Source organism: Etheostoma cragini, chromosome 10 (genome assembly GCF_013103735.1).
Source record: "Etheostoma cragini isolate CJK2018 chromosome 10, CSU_Ecrag_1.0, whole genome shotgun sequence".
Lineage (NCBI taxonomy): Eukaryota > Metazoa > Chordata > Actinopteri > Perciformes > Percidae > Etheostoma > Etheostoma cragini.
The window spans coordinates 17,782,115-17,802,025 of record NC_048416.1 but is presented as its reverse complement, the minus strand read 5'-3'; the positions used below and the strand labels follow the sequence as shown (position 1 = coordinate 17,802,025).

The 19,911-nt window shown below is 39.3% G+C and overlaps 3 protein-coding genes and 1 long non-coding RNA gene across 6 annotated transcripts in view; 2 read left to right on the top strand and 2 right to left on the bottom strand.

Moving 5' to 3' along the window:
• Positions 1-31: 31 nt before the first annotated feature.
• Positions 32-2,733, bottom strand: ttc9c (tetratricopeptide repeat domain 9C). Its single transcript, XM_034883699.1, has 4 exons — positions 2,519-2,733; positions 1,305-1,662; positions 1,032-1,214; positions 32-624 (listed from the first exon to the last, which is right to left on the bottom strand). Exons 2-4 carry the CDS (start codon positions 1,639-1,641, stop codon positions 467-469), a joined length of 678 nt encoding a protein of 225 aa, XP_034739590.1. The 5' UTR covers positions 1,642-1,662; positions 2,519-2,733; the 3' UTR covers positions 32-466.
• LOC117951796 lies at positions 1,890-4,850 on the top strand. The gene is made up of 2 exons (XR_004658248.1): positions 1,890-2,083; positions 4,150-4,850. It is a non-coding gene; the product is annotated as an uncharacterized LOC117951796 (long non-coding RNA).
• Positions 3,259-11,590, bottom strand: LOC117951793 (high-affinity choline transporter 1-like). The gene is made up of 9 exons (XM_034883697.1): positions 11,237-11,590; positions 9,391-9,605; positions 9,088-9,201; positions 8,311-8,466; positions 6,715-6,863; positions 5,839-5,982; positions 4,923-5,076; positions 4,635-4,852; positions 3,259-4,555 (listed from the first exon to the last, which is right to left on the bottom strand). Exons 2-9 carry the CDS (start codon positions 9,572-9,574, stop codon positions 4,001-4,003), a joined length of 1,674 nt encoding a protein of 557 aa, XP_034739588.1. The 5' UTR covers positions 9,575-9,605; positions 11,237-11,590; the 3' UTR covers positions 3,259-4,000.
• Positions 11,591-14,789: 3,199 nt separating this feature from the next.
• The window catches only part of dpf2l (D4, zinc and double PHD fingers family 2, like), an 11,334-nt gene continuing 6,212 nt past the window's right edge, over positions 14,790-19,911 (top strand). Inside the window, exons 1-7 of one of the 3 annotated variants that reach the window (XM_034884019.1) lie at positions 14,790-14,894; positions 16,369-16,529; positions 17,919-18,026; positions 18,250-18,443; positions 19,044-19,136; positions 19,218-19,302; positions 19,735-19,869. In XM_034884019.1, coding sequence (XP_034739910.1) covers positions 14,863-14,894; positions 16,369-16,529; positions 17,919-18,026; positions 18,250-18,443; positions 19,044-19,136; positions 19,218-19,302; positions 19,735-19,869 — 808 coding nt within the window. In that variant the 5' untranslated portion in view covers positions 14,790-14,862. Of the gene's footprint in view, positions 14,895-16,368; positions 16,530-17,918; positions 18,027-18,246; positions 18,444-19,043; positions 19,137-19,217; positions 19,303-19,734; positions 19,870-19,911 lie in introns of all 3 variants that reach the window. The other 2 variants (XM_034884018.1, XM_034884020.1) reach the window with 2 other exon arrangements.

Here is a 19,911-nt window from a genome sequence, read left to right as displayed (position 1 = left end):
TATTACAATCAAATGCATTTAAAAAGAGCCAGAGCGTGGATGTTTATTTATAAAAAAAATATTTTACTCGAAAACTCACAAAATTAACATTCACAGCACTGACCAGACACCTGTAATCGCGAAGCCATAATTAGAACTTTGAGTAGTGCATGAGGAGTCTCACTTTAGCTTTCAGAGGCATTTTTTCTGAAATATCCAAACTGAAATACAGCTCTGCTTCTGTGTTGCTAGGAAACTAACTTTCCCATCCTCTTACTTCTATTTTCAGCAGCAGTATCCTTAGTTTGCTATGGACCACTTCCCACTAGTCTGTATAATTACAGTTCTTACTTTCCAATGCTCACCTATAGGAGAGACAGCAACACTATACAAGATGTGTCAACATTCTTCAGTTGGTTTGTGATCAGTTAAGGAAGAACAGTCTCTCTCAGTTTGAGGCTTCATTTGGTGGGTTGAGCTGACAGGCTCAAACTCCTTCACCAGCTCTGTTGGTTTGGGTAATCCCTTCTCCGGAGCTGCTCTTCAGGCTGGTGGAAAACATGCCTTGGTACATGGCCCTCTCTTTTTGCAACTCTTGATTCAGTTTTTCCTCAGCCCTCTGCAGATGTTTCCTAACATTGGCATCTGAGATGCGGAGATGAGGAACAATATAGAAGTTTTATTTTGGAAAGGCATACTTTCCTTTATCCCAAAGGTGAATGTTAGGAGAGAATCTGCAGGATATTAGATACTAGATACAATACATGTACACAGATTATGTGTCAGAGCCAGCTACCTCTTAGCAACAAAGACAATTTCCCAAAATATCAAACTATTACTTTAAGGTAATAACATTTCAGAGAAAAGCATCTTGACATTTTCTTTTAAAAGGCATTTAACTATCCACCGAGAAGTAAGTCTCACAAATAGGAAACCAATGGGAACTACGTACTCATTGGGAGATAAATATCCATCTTAGATGATTTGTGAAAACATGACATATTGGCCTAAGCCTGCTGTGGACAAGTCTGATGTGCTGGCTCTTTCCTTACCATTAGGCTGCTCTCTGCAGGCCTGGGTGAGGTACTTTTTGGCAGTCTTTGCATCTCCCATCTCCAGAGTGGCTACTCCTGCCCTGTACATTGCTTTGACGTCACCTGGTCGCCACTGCAGCACCCGCATGCTGTAGTCCAGCACTCGAGAATAGTCAACACTCTGTCTCTGCAGCAAACAGGCTGAAAGAGATATATTTGTACATTTATAATATTGTACATACTGTACCCAGCTCCCAATTTGTTGTAATTAAGTTGTAATTTTTTAACTACCAGCTAAGTTGTTGTAGCAGTCCACTTGTGTGTTTCTCAGAAAAGCCTCCTGTTCAGGTGTGAGAGCAGGTACCTCAGGTCCAAACCCTTTCACTGACGCCATCACATCAGAGTCGAGGCCTCTGAGGACCAGTAGAGCTCTGTGATAACGCCCGATGGCTGAGCGAATGTTTTTCTCCCTGTAGAGAGCATTCCCTTCTGTTTTCATTTGGGCTGCGTCCTCTAGCAAAGTCCAAACCGGCTTTGCAGAGGTCTGGTGGTGTCCAGAAAAGCCTGGTTCCGCTGCTGCCGCTGCTCCCTTCACATCCAGACTCTCATCTCCTCTCCTAGTCTCCATTTCTGAAGGAGAGCTAGTTAGCTGTTGAGATCAATATAAAAATACTGGTTTAAGTGACCTTTATAATAGGCTCTGGTTGTACATGTCCAAGTCTCCCAACTTTATGGAAGTGGAATACTAAATTGTTGGGATGCCCCTTTAAATTGGATTTGGTAGCCTGTCTCATATAGTGACCAATCCACATAAAATACTATGTTAGTCGTTGTCAATATGAAACAGATAACGTTACAGAACAATAGAATTAAATGTAACTCAATTCATTTTGGTGCAGACGCCTTCAATCAACATATTCAGTTCTGCACGGTATGAGGTGCACGCTGGCTTCAGCAATTACCCTTAGTTTAATGGAAAACAAGATAAGTGGGGTAATTAACGTTACTAACGTCTTTTTCCATGCTAACGCTGGCTAGATAACTAATCTCTTCGGCGACCTGCCTCTTTGGTAAGTTATGTTTCGTATTGATATATAAGATAATTTCGTTAATATTGCAGTTACTGGGTTTGCTTATCAGCACTTTAAGGCCACTTAACGTCAAATACTGCACAGCGCTGGAGATAACGTTAGGTCTGCAAATGCGAGATTGTCATAAATGGCATTGGTAAGAAAAGTTAGCTTCTTTCGCCACGCTTGAGTCAAAACTCGAGTTCGGCTAGGAAGTTGACGTCATAATTAGAAAACGTCATTTTGTACATTTTAAACTGACTTTAACGAACGGCCAGTGCAGTTTCAGCAGCTCGTTTGTAGCTTAAGTTACAGCTAACAGAGCTAGCAAAGTTATTGTACCATGCTAGCTAACGCTTGCTAATCTGTTCAATCGAGGATCTCTATACATTTTAAGGGTTTGGTACATTAAAGCGCGATGGATAAATTGTTCACCTTATACACCACTGAAGATAATGAGCGGAAAGCTACTTCTTGCAGTCGACAGTCATCCTGGTGCTATCGTACAGGCGCTTCCTTGTTTTCTTAAGAAGTGGTCAAAACGTTAACTTCACGAAGCGTTACTGCCTCAACAAGGCCGAACCAGGAATTACCAGTACATAAACATAAACACTAAATTAGCTCTCTCTTTCATTGGGTTATGTGCACTGTAAACACACCTTACTTGAAAACCTTATCATGTTAAGTGGGACAACTACATAACCATATGGGTGTTTACGCTGTATACACCATAAAATCAATAGGCCTAATACCTCATTCAACTTGTTTATTTTTAGAAACCACGTTTGAGGGTTTGGGACAGGATTTCTGTTGCTGAATGGGTACATAAAAAAACACTATATATGCTCTCTTTCATTTGGTTATGTGCACTATAAACAAACTGACCTTTCTGTTAGATCTTAAACACACTTTACTCGAAACCCTTATGTTAAGTGGTGCAACTACATACCCATATTAGGGTGTGCATATATGCTGTATACACTATAAAATCAGACATAGGCCTAATACCTAATTAAACATATTTTTTTTTATAAACCACATTGAGGCTTTGGGATAGGTTTTCTGTTGCTGGGTGGGTGCTGAGAGTAACAGAACACACACTGGCACCGGCACTGATTGTAACCAGCAATTTGCATTCATCCCATATTTGACTGTACATTTATAGGAAGTTTCACATTTTAATTAATTTATCTTGCTAGGGCATTTATTGATTGTTGTTCGACATAAAATTACACCAGTATCACGTAGGCCTGTAAAAGTAACAAAAATGTACAGCCACTCAAACCCCACTGGAAAACAAAAAATGTACATCAAAGCACAGTGGTGGAAAAAGAAAATTGATATCTCACTAAAATAAAAGTAAAAACACTGTTACAGTTAAAAGATCTGTATTCAAAATGTTACATAAGTAAAAAAGTATTGGCACCTTTCATGTTGGTTAATTTCTGCATGACACAGACATATATTGTTTGTACATATTCGGTTCATTATGTGCTGTAGAAAATGCTACATTTTTTATAGAAAATATATAAAAATTGTAAAAAAAAAAAAAAAAAAAAAAGTATTGGCAACAGAATATACAGAAAGTAACCAAAAGTAAATCATCATGCAGAATGGTCTATTTCAGGATGCATGCTTTATTAACGGATTCTTTAATTGATGCATTGTGGCATCAGTTTAATGTTGCAGTTGGTAATTGGTAATTGTAATTACCTTATATACTGCTTGTTTTGTTGTAAATTTCCCCTCGGGATCAATAAAGTCTAATCTTAACTCATAATAAAACATAATAATGTAATTTGTTAATTATATAGATTATCATTTTACAAAAGAGAAAAGTATTCGGTATGAAAAATAGAGACATGATAAAATATCACCATACAAAACACGTTAACATCTAATTGAATCATTTTCCTTTCAATTCTGCCGATTTGTAAACATTAATTCAGTCTCCTTGTGATCTTCAGTTTTCTCCTCTTTGTCTGTTTTGGTGGTATAATTGCTCATTAGCATTACGTTCTGGGTTAGTTTGCGGGTTTTCACTTTAAATACGTCCCACCTCTCAGGAATCAGTCCTTTATTGAAGAGCAGTGAGGCCATGTACGAGAACAACAAAGTGGCAAACATGTTGGACAACATGCAGATTGTCTGAACAGGAGAGTGCTGGACATATACGCCATCCTCAAGAGTGCAATCTGGAAAGTGGAGAACAATAGGCAACCCTATCGATGGCTCGCCACTCAGCACTCTCAATAATACTCCTACTAGCAAGCCCATAATGGAGCCGTAGCCATTAGAGATATTAAAGAAGAGTACGCAGATGAGTTGAGGGAACATGATGGTGTAGGTTATGCCTGAGCCCAGGATCCAGAAAACCATAATGCTGTTGTGTACGAAGGTGAGCGCTGTACCAGCCAAGCCCACCAACACCACAGTGGCCCGGATTACCCACTGGAGCTCCCTTTCTGAAGCCTGCAGGGGGGAAAATGCCTTTAAGCTGAAACCTGCATAAAACCCACAAGCTTGCTCTTTTCCTCAGGTCTCCTCTTACCTTGGTCCTGAGGATGTTTTTATAGATGTTGGATGTGAAAATGGAGGCGGCTGACAATAAAGCTGAGTCCGTTGATGACATCACAGCAGCAGCTATAGCTCCAATACCGATAATGGAAATGTAGTTGGGTGTGAGGTTCTGCAGAGCAATGGGCAGAACCAGACCGGCATCTCCACGCTCGTATGGGGACGGGGAGCCATACTCAGTCGTATTCCAGTCTGACACAAAAAATGCGGCATACATGAGCATAGTATTGTTTCTCTTTTCTAGTTAAATCCTTTGCTGTACCTGTTGATGCTGCCACTGCTCCAATCAGCAAGGATGGGATTCCAAGTATGAGGATGAGCGGAGCTGCAACAAAGCAGGTGATCCTGGCTGTGGCTGATGAGGCAGCTGACAGGGTCCTCTGGTGGAAGTCCTGATATCCAAGGTTACCCAAGGCCTAAGATAAACAAACACATACACTTTAGTGGCCTTTAAAGTGCCATCCACACCAAGAACAATAACTATAACAACGTGAGCATCCACACTACTGAACAATAATGTACTAGAAACAGGGGCTTAAAGCATTTATTAGCATGAAGCAAGTTTGATCATTTCTCTCTCTCTCTCTATCTATCTATCTTTCTATCTATCTATATATCTATCCATCCATCCATCTATATATATATATATATATATATATATATATATATAAAGGAACAAATAGTCAAATATTTGTGTTTAACAGCCAGATCCGATTCAACTGACAAAATCCAGAGTCGGGTACAGCCCTATAACACTCTGTACATTGAGGAAAACAATGGAAATAGGTCTTATGCGTGTCATCCTGACCATTAGTAGTTGTGTTACTTCACCTTTTTTTTTTAAATGGCCACGTGACCAGAATAAGTGGAATTTCATATCACACAATGATGTCCTTCTCTCACTACTGTATGGCAGATACATTGAACAGGGAGCCCTACAGGGCACCCATGGGTAAAAAAATGGCATCCTACAACAGGCCGTTTTCACAGCAGACATTTTTGACTTGTTAAGGTATGGTCACATCACACTTCTATCCAGTTTTTTTCCCCATTTGTTTCAATTGAAGCCATTCAGCAGATGTGCTCAGAAACACACTGCACAAAATGGAATTCAGCCATCATTCATTTTATCATTTACACTTGCTTTTCTTGCTGTGTAATATCAAAATAGTACTTACCAGTAACAAGAAATTATCAATCCACCTCCACGCTCTTTCCTTATCCACTGAACCAATCCAGGGGGCCTGGTAGGTGAAGTTGAAAGCAGTCTTGGTGATGTCATCTGAATGGGCATTCATAAGGATGAAGGGAACACACAACCACTGCAGAAGAGACAATGAACCACTGACTTAAACATTTTAAAACATGCATATTCACCTGTTAAGTACGGTAGATATGTATTGTAGTTGTGACGAGCAGATGGTTAGACACTTGGCAGAATGGCACCACAAGCTTTGCATAAGATAATCCTAAAATGTTTTGTCCCTCAACGGAAAACGTTTCTCTTCAACTAGGCCATCACAATTAATCGTTATGAAAGCACAATCTCGATTCACCCTGTTCACGATTACATTTTTTAATAACTTCGATTTTACTTTATTTATTTTAGATTTTTTGGATTCTCATTAAATTTTACGAGCTGACTGCATCACAAATGCAATTACTTTCTTTTGTGAGTTTCAAACATCGACTGTCTAAAACTCCAAAGCGCTGTAATGCTGTCCCTTCTCTTCATTGAGCTTTTATGTCTACAGGCTTGTGGTGATGCACAATGTGCTGTAGGTGCCAAAAAAACTGTGTTTGGCACTGCCAATTTGTTTTGTTTTGTCATGTTTCATGTGTGCAATAAACATTATACTTCGGGAGAAAAAAAATCGTGGCAGAGAATTGTGATATCAATTCTAAGCTAAAAAATTGTGATTCATATTTTTCCCCGAATCGTGCGGGTCTACTTCCAACAACGGGGCAGGTTTTATCATGTTTCAAAATGTTTCTGTCGAATTGTCTTATAAGCTTTTGGAAGAAATTATTTTCTATGGAACAGAGGAACTCACCAAACTGAAGAATATGAGGGTTAGCTGTATGATGTCGGTGTAGGCTACAGAGTAGAGGCCTCCCAGAAGTGTGTAGATGATGGCTACTGCGGCAGAGATCCAAATGCAAACAGAATAGGGCAAATCCAGGATCACACTCATTGTTGCACCTATAAAAAAGTAACACAATCACATACAGTGGCTTGAGAACGTTTACACACCCATGCTAAAGTTGATTAAACAGATGAATAAAAAAACATCTTTTGGAAAATGATCTTAATGCCTTAATTTAAAAGAAAAATAGGAAAATCCAACCTTTCAAGCACACCAACTTTCTTTGTAATATTTTGTAATTAATAATGTTTTGTAAATAAATAAATGTGCTTTGTTAAAATACAGGAGGCATAAGTATACATACACCCTATTAAATTCCCATAGAAGCAGGGACATTTTACTTTTTAAAGGCCAGTTATATCATGAATCCAGGATACTGTGCGTCCTGATAAAGTTCCCTTGGCCTTGGGAATTAAATCACCACATACCCTTCACCATACCTGGAGATAGGCATGGGGAACTTTCCATAAGATCATCTCTCAATGCAAATCAAACCAGCTATTAAGCTAACTGAAATAAAACCATGCCAATCTCTATGCATGGTGAAGGGTATGTGATGGGTTTTTTATTCCTCTTTCTAATTTAATAGGGTGTGTGTATACTTATGCCCCCTGTATTTTAAGAAAGAACATTTATTTATTTACAATACACTATTAATTCCCAAAGAAAGTTGGCGTGCTTATAAGTTTGGATTTTCCTATTTTGTTTTTGTTTTTGTCGCAATTTCAGTGTGCAACTTGATAGTTTATTGGTGGCGTGTTAAGGCATGTTTCACCACGTTTAAAATTAAAAGAACAATATTTTTTGGGGAAATCTTGTATTTTGGTTTTTGTTATGTAAGTGCAATAAATAAATTGGTAGGAAGTACTAATTTTACCATTGCAAAATATGACTTTTAGAGAAATAGACAGCCTACAAACTCAAGCAGAGACAGTGGTACCCCAGGTCTCATTCAGGTCAGTGTCCAAAATAATGGCAAGAGGTCATAACTTGTCTCAGGCAGAGTTAACAGTTCAACTCTATGTCTCCATAGACATAACAGCTGTTTGATAGGACAGTGCTGCCGCAAGCATTCCCATCCCACCAAGGCCAGGGGGAGGAAGTGTACACATACTTACATTTATACGCACGCACCTAAAGATAGGCTCTACTGTAGTATGGTCAGGCTGACATCAGTTTTCAGTCTGTGCGAAGGTGTTTGGGTTCCTGATTAAGGTAAGCATATGTGTTTACGGCGCCTGCAATATGTTTGTTTACATTGACGATTCAGCTAAATTTAAAACCTCTGGACATGAATTTAACCACACCTTCAGGAAGACAGGGACTTCAGAAGTTGGGATGACACTACACCGTACTGTTTAATTCTAAATTCTCCATGATTAAGATTTCATTACTTTGTAAGTAATGAAGTCACTGTGTAAGTCAGCTAAAATTTCCGAACCTTCTTTACGGGTGTGAATATGAGTTGTGCTGCTTCAAAATGTTTCCATAAGTGTAGCTTACCTAAGCCAATTAGAGTTCCCGTAACCCAGATTATATCAGATATCAGTAGTGCCACAGACAGAACTGCACTTATTCCATTTCCATACTTGATCTGGAACGGGTCCATCATTGTCACATATTTTTTGTCTCTCATTGTCTTGGCGAAGAAAAGCCCACCTTAACAATTGAATCACACGAAGGGAGACAAAAGAAAAGTTAGACAAGCAGTCAGGGCCTCCGTATCAGTTACACAATATGCGTTGTCTGTGTCCATGTTAAACTTATTGAAATACCATGACACAATTTCATGCAACCAACCATAGGAACGTGGAGGGCAATATACATCATCTGAAATCCTTCTCAAGCTGCCTTGATATTCTGCCACAGGGCTTTTAAAAAACTGTTTCAAATTGTTTGGCCTCAGACCTTCTACAGATTGTAAACACATCTCTCCTCTTAGGTATCTTCCCAAAAGCTTTAAACTGTCACCTCAACAACTGCATTTCAGACACATGTTGAAGGGTGGCTTTTGCTGTGTTATTGACGCTGAGCATTTGTGGTTTACGAGTTGAGAGTGAGAACGGGTTAGTTCTCTACCCTGACTGTGTACGAGCCTGAGCTCAATGCGCATTGTCGCTGCCAGAGTTACTGCAATTCTACTGGAGAATGAAGGAGCAAACTCAGCAAAAGTTGCCCACACCACAGTAGAATTAGACATGAAGTAGCTTAAAAATATCGGAAATACAGTACATATAGCTCACACATTATGCAATTTTTATGCCTGAAAAACTGTCTTACCAACAATAAAAGACAAAGCTGATGATACCGGTATGACAGCCCAGGTCAGACCCATGGTTGGAGTGTACACTGCCTCTGTCAGACCAACGATGAAGCCCCCTCCAACAAATGTAGCTGTAAGAAGCCCATACACATACAAACACATTGTTGCGATGTGTTGAAGTATTAGACTCGCAATACTTAACCAACAAAATGACTGTACAATCTATTTAAATAAACCCTAACTTATATCAAGGTGGATTAAACATGCCTTATTGCAACAAATAGCTTTGATTTTAAAATTTTAAAATGATGCTCCTGCACCTGTCATGGTGAAGACTCCCACCGCCATGCTGATCCCTCTGTTGCCCAGCAGGGTGATCTCTGTCCGGTCCGCCTGCATGCTCTTCTGCAGCCGCTTGGACTTCATGGAGGCCCAGATGCCGGTGCCCAGCACCAGCAGGTAGAAGAGCACCATCACTACCAATCCTGGGACGTTCAAGCTCATCTTGCAATGACTGACTCACTGCCTCGCCTATCTTAATTATTATGTGTTGAAACCGGTTGAAACAAGCAAATCAAGGTTTCAGTGGTCTGCAGGATTAAGGCGTTGTCAAAAGCTAAGCAGAAAAAAACAAGCGTTTCGGGTAAGAATGAGGAGCAAATTAATATTCAAGCAGAAATTTCAATTTTAAAATATGCTTATATTTACTTATAGCCTATATGTGTAGGTTTAGTTGTAGATTAACTACTGTTATACTGTCCTTATAGACATCTTTTTACATTTTTTTTGTTTGTTGTTGCATTCATTCATTGGTTCTTTCATTTCATTGTGATAGACCAAACTATCAGTTAAATCCCTACAAGGCTGATGAGTCAAAACAAATTGAAATCTTAAGACATAATAATGAAATTTGCAATGTATTTATGTTTATTTTCAGTGTATAGTATATGCATTTTATTGGTCACTTTGAATTATTTTTTGTTGTACAGCAAAATCAAAACAAACGATTTCTTACATACATACATACATACATACATACATACTGTACATACGTGTGTTTATGTGCGTTTGCATGTGTGGAGTCAGTGAAACTGCCATGGTTAACAGGTCAGACCAGGTGTGTGGGTAACAGGTTAGACTGAGATAAACTGTCTCTCTCTCAGTGTGCATAGTTTTAAAGAAGAACGTTTGTGGTGAATTTACAGTATCAAAATACGTTTATGATTTTGGATTTCCCAACAGCACAAAATGGAATCGTGTGCCCCCATGCCAAATTTGCAGATGCAAATCCTGCATTCTGGTGTGACTTGTGTTCTGCGGCCAGTAAGTGACCATCACAGCTGCTTGGAAATTTGTACTTAAAACATTTGACTGGACAGCTTATTTTTCGACATAGCATCGTGAAAACAATGTGTGTAAATTATAGCTATAAATCAAAATACTGGTCCCTTTCAGGAGGGCTGCTATAGAATTGGAAATCAAATTGAAGGCATTTTAAAACTTAAATCACACACACACACACACACACACACACACACACTTACTGGGAGAAGCTTAAATGCCATTGGAAAGGGATGGAATTAGTGTTCTGATCCTTTACTTGAGTGAAAGTACCAATACCACAATGTACAATGTACAAACACTTAATTAAGTAAGTAAAGATTCCGCATTCACATTTACACATCTTTATTTTTACTGTACCTAAAGTATCATAAGTGAAGTTGTTACATATTGTGTTGGCTAATGTAATGTTCTGCAAAATAATTCACTGTATTTCACAGTCTTAATATACATTTTTAAAACATGCAATGTAGCAATTAGGTTATAGCTGTCAAATAAAGAGTAAAAACAGTACAATATTTCCTGAAATGTAGTGGAGTTTAGGCTATAAAGTAGTACAAAATTAAGTACAGTACACTTTAGTAGACTACAGTAAGGCTACTTAGGCCTAATTGTGTTCCACTAGTTCTAAATGAGGTGTTATCTGTTAACTGCTGTCCTGAACATATTTGTTGTAGATTGTCAGAAAACAAGCTATCTAGCTGTCTACATTCAATGGCTAAATTCAGCTGGAAATATAAATGTTGTAATCCGAGAGCTGGCTGCATGTCAACTGTGACATGTTGTAATAAATCAGATGAACGACTTTCACTGTGTTTAACTCACCAGCCTGCTGAGCGTCTTGTCGCTTGTCTATGCAAAAGAACATGGATTGATTCATCCAGCTCTGTTTTTCTAAATGTCTGTCTCTGCTTGCCTGTCTGGTTAATCGTCCCCTTCTTAAACGGGGAGGGGTTAGTTTATCACCGGGTAGGCATAATGTGCCTGTAGCCCACAATGACTTTTATATCTCACTGCAACCGTGCCGATAGATTTGACAAGTGTATGACTGCAGCCTAGAACGTCCAATGTCATGCCATCCCGTCTCATGCCATCCCGTCTCATGCCGAAGTGTGCCCAACGGTAAATTCATAGGGTCAAAAATACAAAATCGCGAAAAACAAATTCAGATCACGGGTAAATTCGTGACCACGTTTGTTGGAATCAAAAAACAGTCAAAAACTGTTAAAGTAACAATTCTTTTTTTGTTGTGTTGTTTCCTGATATTAACGTAGCCTAGATTTGATTTCTGTCAACTAACGGCAGGATTTCCTAAGGAGGGAGAACAAGGATCCGCTCACTCATGAACAAGAATACAAATATAAACGTGTTACACTCTTTCCAAGACTCCTTTTTAATTTTATATTCTATATTGTTTTCACACTTCACTGGGACATTGCTGCACATACAATATACTTATATACAATATAGGCTGCGCATCAGCACGGCAAGAGGGCATGAGGCGGGAAAGGCTCCAAGTTGCAGCCTTAAAAAGGAATCTTTTAGTTTGCCTATAATCTGCATTTATTTTGGAGGCTGACATATATTTTGAATATTAAAAAAACACCAAATATTTTAAGTATTTTATTCATTAGCATGATAGTTGACGCGAGCTTTTACTTTGAAAAGTAAGAGAGAGAAACGATTGTTTAAAGTATTTTATTCCAGATGTGAGCTTTTATTTTGAAAAGTAGAAGCTCGGGGACGGCACCAGGCGGGCAACGATAATCTCACGAGAGCAAGGCTTTTTTTTTAGTTTTTTTTTTACTAACAAAGTACAATTACATAGCCAGTATGTACAATTCAAAGGTCAAAACCAGAGTTGCACATACTGAGAAAAATATGTACCCAAATCCAAATAAATAAAAGTAAAAAAGAAAAATGTAGTGCAAACAAAGTCAAATGTATCACTGATACATGAAAAATGTATCAAACACAATTACAGTCTTGATTGCCTTTTTGTTGTTAATGCCTCTTACAGTGTTGCTGTATTGGTGCAGTTCTTGAAAGAAATGTTGACCAAAGAGTTGGCAATGCTGCTACTATATTCCACTTTAAAAAATAAATTTCATGATTTGAAGGTTTAATTTGGTTTAATTAAGGTCTGATTTGGATTTAAGACATTCCTGACCACACATAAATTCCACGATTTAAAGGTTTAATTTGACTTAATTAAGGTCTAATTTGGATTTAAGACATTCCTGACCGCATTGTCAAAATATCCCAGCCAGTCTCATTTTTTTTGTGAACTTTTTAATGAACTGGAAATATCCAGTCATCTAGCTTCTTGTGAAGGGTGAAATAGTAGGCTATGTATTTTGAACTTTGCATAATGTGAATGTTGACCAATTGAACATCACGCAAGCTCAGTTTTGCCACGAGATTCAATTCAACCCTGTCTAGACATACTGGACCAATCGGTACATATTTTTGACCTCTTCAAAACTCCAGACATGAACAATTATGCATTGTTGATATTTAATAAAACACAATCACGCAACTGAAGAACTCTTGAGGATAGTTTTGACACCAGTGTAGCTGCCATATTTTTCCAGTTCCAGAAGCAAAGTTGAAAGCCCATGTCAATAGTGGATGTCTATCCAGTTAGCAAAGACTTTTTGTCTGGGTGAAAGACAAAACTGAATAGATACTCCAACATAGACACTCCTAACATTACTTGAAATGGCATCATTGTCCAGCTAACTTATACACGGTTTGACATTTTGGTGTAACTGTGTTACGGGGGGGGGGGGGGGGGGGGGGGGGGGGGGGGGGTATTTTCTGACGACCAGTATTTTGTCCTTTTGAAATTTCCTTCACGTGATTCTGTTTGTGTTTTGGCCTGTGTGTTATTATCAACTGCTCAGTTTGACAACCAGTCAAGCGGGCCACAGCTGTATAAAATGTAAATGGACTGTTCTTATATATATCTCAACAACTACTCTAACTTGTACAGGAACCATTCACCATTCACACACATTCATACACTGTGGTCGAGGCTGCTGTACAAGGTGTCACCGGCTCATCAGATAAACAGCCATTCTTACTCACTCAACACACATTTACACTCCAATGGCAAATAGAAAACACATCAATTACGAGAATAAAAGTTACGGTATAAGAAATGTACAACAATTTATGGAAAGGCAGCATCAAAAAGAAACGTCTTTAGTCTTGATTTAAAAGAACTGAGTGTTGCGGTTGACCCGCAGTTTTCTGGGAGTTTTTTCCAGATATGTGGTGCATAAAAGCGGAATGCTGCTTCTCCCTGTTTAGTTCTGACTCTGTAGACAGAAAGCAGACCTGAAAGGTCTGGGTGGTTCATAATGTAGCAGCAGAACATAACTGTATTTTGGCCCTAAACCGTTGATTGCTTCATTAACCAAAAGAAGTTGTGGAAAAGCCCCTTTAACAATGTTTTTACTTATAAATGTAAGGTTTGATACTGGCCTATAATTGCTCATTGGTGACATGTCAAGCAACCTGAAAGAAGAGATGTGTTTACAATCTGTAGAAGGCAAACAAGTTGAAACATATTTGGAAAAGCCTGTTGGCTGGATACCAAGGCAGTAGGGTGAGATGTTGTATAATGTCCTCCAGGTCTTTTTGGTTGATCGCATAAAATTGTGTCATGATTGAATTGGTTTTGCGTGAGACAACACATGTCCTGTACTTGATACGGAGGCACTGACTGCTTGTCTAATTTTCCGAATTTAGTCAGTGAACAAGGGGGAAAATTGCATGTTGAGTACGTCCATAACACAACACAGTTCTTTAGTCCCTCTGTCCTGGAGGTTGTCAACATGAATGTTAGAGTCACCAGCAATAATAACACAGTCAAAGTTAATACATATTATAGACAGCAGTTGAGTAAAGTCACCAAAGAAGGTTGCAGAGTTTTAGGTGGCCTGTAAATATTAAGAAATATAGCTTGAGAGGACCTCAGTTTAAGACCCATACATTCAAAAGAAACAACATTTACACAAGATATTTGTGTACATTAGAATAAGTCATTGAACAAAACGGGGGCAGGTGAACGCGGGGGGGGGCACATATCAATTAAAGCTGTACTGTAGTGGTGCATACGTTTGCAAGTAATTAGGCCTAAATAACCAAAACAATAAACTGGGGCTTTTGGGGCAGTTGGTAATCCAGCCTTAACAACAGAAACGTTTGGGATTATTGGGTTATCGGGGAGTTGAAAGATGTGGGGGAAAAGTTGCAGTTGTTACATTGTTTTCCCATGAAAATAATATGTAAAAAAGTGCTTTAGTGTCTGCTGCATTGATCCAACAGAATCATGCAGTGGCTGTTTGAAGTGCACTTCATGTTTTTAACCCTGTGAGGCAGTAACGGTCACAAACGTCTATGCGCAGGCGCAGTGGTACTTCACACAACCGCAATAGGCAAACATGGCGGCGGCCGTCGACAGTGTTGTGAAAGTGTAAGTTTACCTTTATTTATTGTAACAGTAAAACGAGCTGCCAGACAGAGCTACATGTATAATTTATTAATCAGCGTGTTACTACAGGGTACTGAAAACGGTAAACATCGCATCTTCAATACAATATTTGTCCCAAGAGAATAACGTTATTCACTGAGCTAATGTTAGCCTGTTAGCTGTGGGCAAATACAAATGAGGCTAACCCATTGTGGAGTTGTATTTTAGCCACTACGTATAACTAACTTAGCTACTCATGGGTGTGTTTAAGGTGGTGTTACACACAGTGTATCCAAACTGTTGGTAGTCAGCCGCCTCCAGATGAAGGACAGAGTTAATTTAACAGTAACCGGTCAACTTGGCGGGTGCTTTGTTGTTAGGAGAGGCTTGCTAACAATCAACCTTTTGTTCTGAGGTCCCTCCATCGTTACTGTTCATGTTGTGGAGTTAGGCATTGTAATGAATTCAGGCTTGGTTATGTGGGGGCTGTTAATAAATGCAGAGATCGTGCGGTCAGAGCAACACTCGGTGAGCAGGCTGGTCGAACAATGAAGCTGATAATTAATACTGTAACGTTATTTGTGAGGAAATAGTGATTATTCGTTTTGGTAGCACCGAAAATGGCTGCGTATTATAATTGGAGTTAGTTTAAGAAAAATGAAAGAATGAATAAGAGAATTATGAATTACAATGCAATATGCAAGCCAAGTAGCAGTAGGGTGCTCTGCTCCTTTTAATAGCGCAGGTCCAAAAAAGCCAATTTACGTGTGATCAGATTTTTGATTATGTGATTTAGATCCTGGTTCCTGAACAATCCATTTTTTGATACCACTTTTTCAAAAATCCATTTTCAAGAAAAGTATTATCACATATCAATACAAATCTTTATCTCAGTTGTTATTTTCATTACACTTATGTGACTCTCACTGTATTCAAGCCTTTCTAAATACAACACACGTAGGCCTAAGCCCTGTCTCTGAATAATGCAGACTTTTTCCTCCATGCCTACATTTAGACAGCCAATCACGAGTATTCATCTTGGTAGAAGCATGTTGCATGCTTATTGGCTCCCTGACGCTAATGGAATTTAATTCTTATGTATTGAAATTTGGTATTGAATGACAGTGAGGGATTTTTCAATACTTATATACTTTAATACTTTTATATATATCATATATAGTTAAAGAAGTTAGTACCTAAAACTATTGAAAGCACCAGAAAAGGCCAGTAAGTGAATATTATACAACAACTTCAACACAACAAGGACATTTTAAGTGTAAAAAATATGGAAATAGAGAGTGGATTGCATAAGTGTAATCATGCATGTACAGTTACGGATTCAGATACCACTTGCATACATTAATAGCTTAACAGTGTTTGTTTTACAGTGGTTATTACTTTTAAAGCTTAATTTATAACGTTCACCCATCAGTGACTTTGTTATTTGACCTGACGGTGTCCAACTTTCCCATTTCAGGCTGGGAGAGCAGTACTATAGAGATGCTATGGAGCAGTGTCATAGTTACAACGCTCGCTTATGCGCTGAGCGCAGCATCCTCATGCCTTTCTTGGACTCGCAGACTGGTGTAGCCCAGTCTAACTGTTACATCTGGATGGAGAAGAGACACCGGAGTGCAGGTATAGCATAAGTGCCAAACGATAATTCAATATTATCTTTAGTTTCGGGGGGGGGGGAAGAATTATTATGGGTCTGGGGGTTCTCCCGCAGACATTTTTAGCATCAACAACTTTATTTCCTGCATTCAGATACAGTATTGAATTCATGGGGAACATGTCTTTGTTTATGTCAAGAAAAACACAAAATTCTGGTGGCAGGTAACAAATCAAAATATAATGGAATTTAATTTAGTAAGGGGACTTATGGCCGGATCTGACTACTCTTGTCCCTAAAGTCCAGTTTGTTTAATGACTATGAGCAGGGCTTGACAGTACCTTTTTACCCGAGGAGAACATTTTGCTCTTAAGTTAAAAGATGTAGGAGTGACTCCTATTACTGTTGCTAATTTGTAAAATAATTGAATTTTTTTATGAAAACAAAATAATAACTTCATGTTTTCTATTTTGAAATACATTCTGTTTAAAAATAAATTGTCAGTGATTTTGAACATACAATAGTAGTGTAACGGACCAGCCCTGCCGATTAATTGCAAAGTTGAACTTTTATAGTGTGAAGTACAGTTTAACTTATGCTTTTAAGTGAACGGGGTGCGGCAGAGAGACAGAGCGGGACAACATCGCCTCTGCAGCTTGTTCAGGGAGTCAGGGCAATGCCGATTAAGCGGATGAAACTGTGGTTACACCTTTGTGTTAAAAACTCTATCAAAACACAGAATATAACTGCTATTTAACGCAACTCTGAATAGTTTTTATGAAAGTGTTTAAATTTAATAGGGATGGCATCAGACGGAAGCGCAACCTGCCAAGCGCACAGACAACTGCGGCTCTAGTTTCCCCGAGCAACATAATCACTGTGAGAGTCCTGCAAAGCCTGACTGCACGGTAAAACTGAGATCCCATTAGCGCTCTCTTCACAGTGGAGCATTCAGGTTCAGACAAAACAATGCAGCTTGGCTGGCTTATCAACGCCAGCTGCATATGTAAAATATAGCAGCTGTGGATGAGATGGAGGCTGACTACTGAAAATCAGCCATTTTGGCACTGGTTATTTTCCTTTGGCACTGCCTAAAAACCTCTTTGGTTACTTTCTCTGTGCAGGAAAAACCCTGTAGTTGACTTTAAGTTCATGTTATCATGACAATAAAATCAATTAAAAAGCATTTTACAAATACTATGCAAACTAATGAAAAACTGAAAATTAGTTATCGAGGTTCTTCTTTTTTGTGATTTGTATTTTTTGTTTTTTTAATTTACAATGTGTAGCATGTCATCTGTACGAAGAATACACCTTTTAAGACACAAACGGCTCAGTTATTTTGTGCAAAGGAGCACACTAAAACCTCCTCCACCTGCTGGTTCTTCTATATGTTCTGTTCTGTGTCTCATCAGGTGTAGCTCCAGGGCAGCTGTACACCTACCCAGCCCGTCGCTGGAGGAAGAAACGCCGTTCCCACCCCCCTGAGGACCCCCGCTTGGCCTTCCCTCCTCTCAAAGCAGGTATCACTTGTCGTCCATCACAAAAACAGTCAAATAGGGTTCATTCATCAACCTTACTAGTAAAATGTTGCAATGTAATTAGTCAATATCTTTATATTTAACCTTTGCAGGAGTAGGATGCCCTGTTCTGTTAATTAATTTTGGTGTGTTTGTGTGTCTGTCTGTTTCTGTGTTCATGTCATGTCAATGCATGTGTTACCAATTTGCTTGGTGTGTATAGCAGATTTGGAGCTGGGTCTGAAGCGTGATGCTTTGGGGGCTGTGGATGGCAGCAGTCTGGAGGCCCTGCTGAAAGGGGAGCCCCTCGACAGAAGGAGCGGAGTGTCGGACCTCCGCGGCCCGGAAGATGACTCAGTAACTGTGGAGCCTCCTGCCACCTCAGCGGCCACTCACACATCTTCTGGGCGTGTCCGTAAGGTGTGGCTCAAAGCTGGCTGAACAGTCTTCCAATGCATCTGACATTTAGAGTCTTGCAGTACAACTAATGACATGCGAAAAGGCGTTTAAAGGCAAATCTCTCTGAGCAATTGATCTCGACAGGTCAAAACAACCTTTTAGTCACTTGAAAAAGTATTTTGTTTAAGGACACAGGTCTTTTTTTGTGTAACGGTATTGTTACTTGATCACAGGACAAAGAACAGAAATAGATTTAGGTTGTATTACAATTGTCTTATAATAGATGCCTAATGTTTTCATTTCATTTTTAAAATAAATCCTTAAATGTATTTCAGCATTCACCTTGAACTAACCTTATTTCTCTGAGTCAGTCGTAGGCTGGGTTTTCTAAGTTAGGGCAAATTTCTTCTCCCAATCTTTTACATGTCTTATCTTATGAGAAACTGTCTGCTTCTCCTAGGTGTTTTTGTTCAACATAGTAAACATGTATTTAATGTTAAACTAAATGAAGAGTGAAACAACGTTGAGGCATTTTTTTCAATCATCAAACTCTAAATGTAAGTAAAGTAAGGAAGAGTTCATTCAATACAGTGAAACCTAATCCAGACCTTCTCACTGCAGCGAGTCCTTGACCATGACGACTACTTAGACGACCTGGATGATGACGACTTTGAGGACGAAACCCCCAAGAGACGAGGCAAGAGCAAGTCCAAGGTGAGGATCACGTCTTTTGTCAGTTCCCTGTGCGATTGATCCTTCAGAATTGTATGTGTCAACTGTTAAATGATTCTTTAGGGTCGCAGTGACAAGAATGGCAAAAAAAAACAGGAGGCTGCAGCTGCAGCACTGGAGGAGAGGGACAAACCTTACGCCTGCGACAGTGAGTAGAAGCTTCCTTTGCAACGTCTGTGTGTTGTGCATGTCAGCAAGTGAGGCTTTTGCATCCCCCTTCCCAAAAGGCAAAAACCAAGCCTTCTGCCATGCATGATGTGATCTGAAAAAGCCCATCTGGAACTAAGTTTGATAGCATAGAAATTTGAAAAGTTGCCCTTCCAAATGCCTTTCTTTCTTTGTCTTTTTTTCTGAAATGCCGCTTCGTTTGAGTTCTGTAACTTCCTGTTGGCCAAATGCTCACCTCCGCTTTATGAGTTGGCTAGTAGCGCGTCAGCGAAAGATTAACCATGTAAAAATTAAGCTGGTAGTGAGATGATGAACAATGTGGTTTTGTGGTTCAACCATCAGCCTTTTTGGAACGTATTTGAATTAGCCGCCATCAGTTTAACACTTTTGTATGACCGTTTGTGTGTGTCAGTCTGTGGAAAGCGCTACAAGAACCGTCCTGGCCTGAGCTACCACTATACACACTCTCACCTGGCGGAGGAGGAGGGCGAGGACCGCGAGGAGATCGAGGCACCACCTACCCCTCGCCAGCCTGAGGAGCAGAAGAGTGAGTCACTCTCTAATGTTGAGAGAGAGACAGGGGGGGGGG

Bases quoted from the DNA above. Each gene is read 5' to 3' on its own strand.
- ttc9c (XM_034883699.1), bottom strand. From the start codon at position 1,641: ATGGAGACTAGGAGAGGAGATGAGAGTCTGGATGTGAAGGGAGCAGCG. The intron at 1,215-1,304 runs GTAGTTAAAAAA...TATCTCTTTCAG, and splicing joins CTGCTACAACAACTTAGCTG to CCTGTTTGCTGCAGAGACAG. The intron at 625-1,031 runs GTAAGGAAAGAG...TCCGCATCTCAG, and splicing joins CTGCAGAGAGCAGCCTAATG to ATGCCAATGTTAGGAAACAT.
- LOC117951793 (XM_034883697.1), bottom strand. From the start codon at position 9,574: ATGAGCTTGAACGTCCCAGGATTGGTAGTGATGGTGCTCTTCTACCTG. The intron at 9,202-9,390 runs GTGCAGGAGCAT...GGCTTCTTACAG, and splicing joins GGGAGTCTTCACCATGACAG to CTACATTTGTTGGAGGGGGC. The intron at 4,556-4,634 runs GTAAGAGGAGAC...TCCCCCCTGCAG, and splicing joins AAAACATCCTCAGGACCAAG to GCTTCAGAAAGGGAGCTCCA.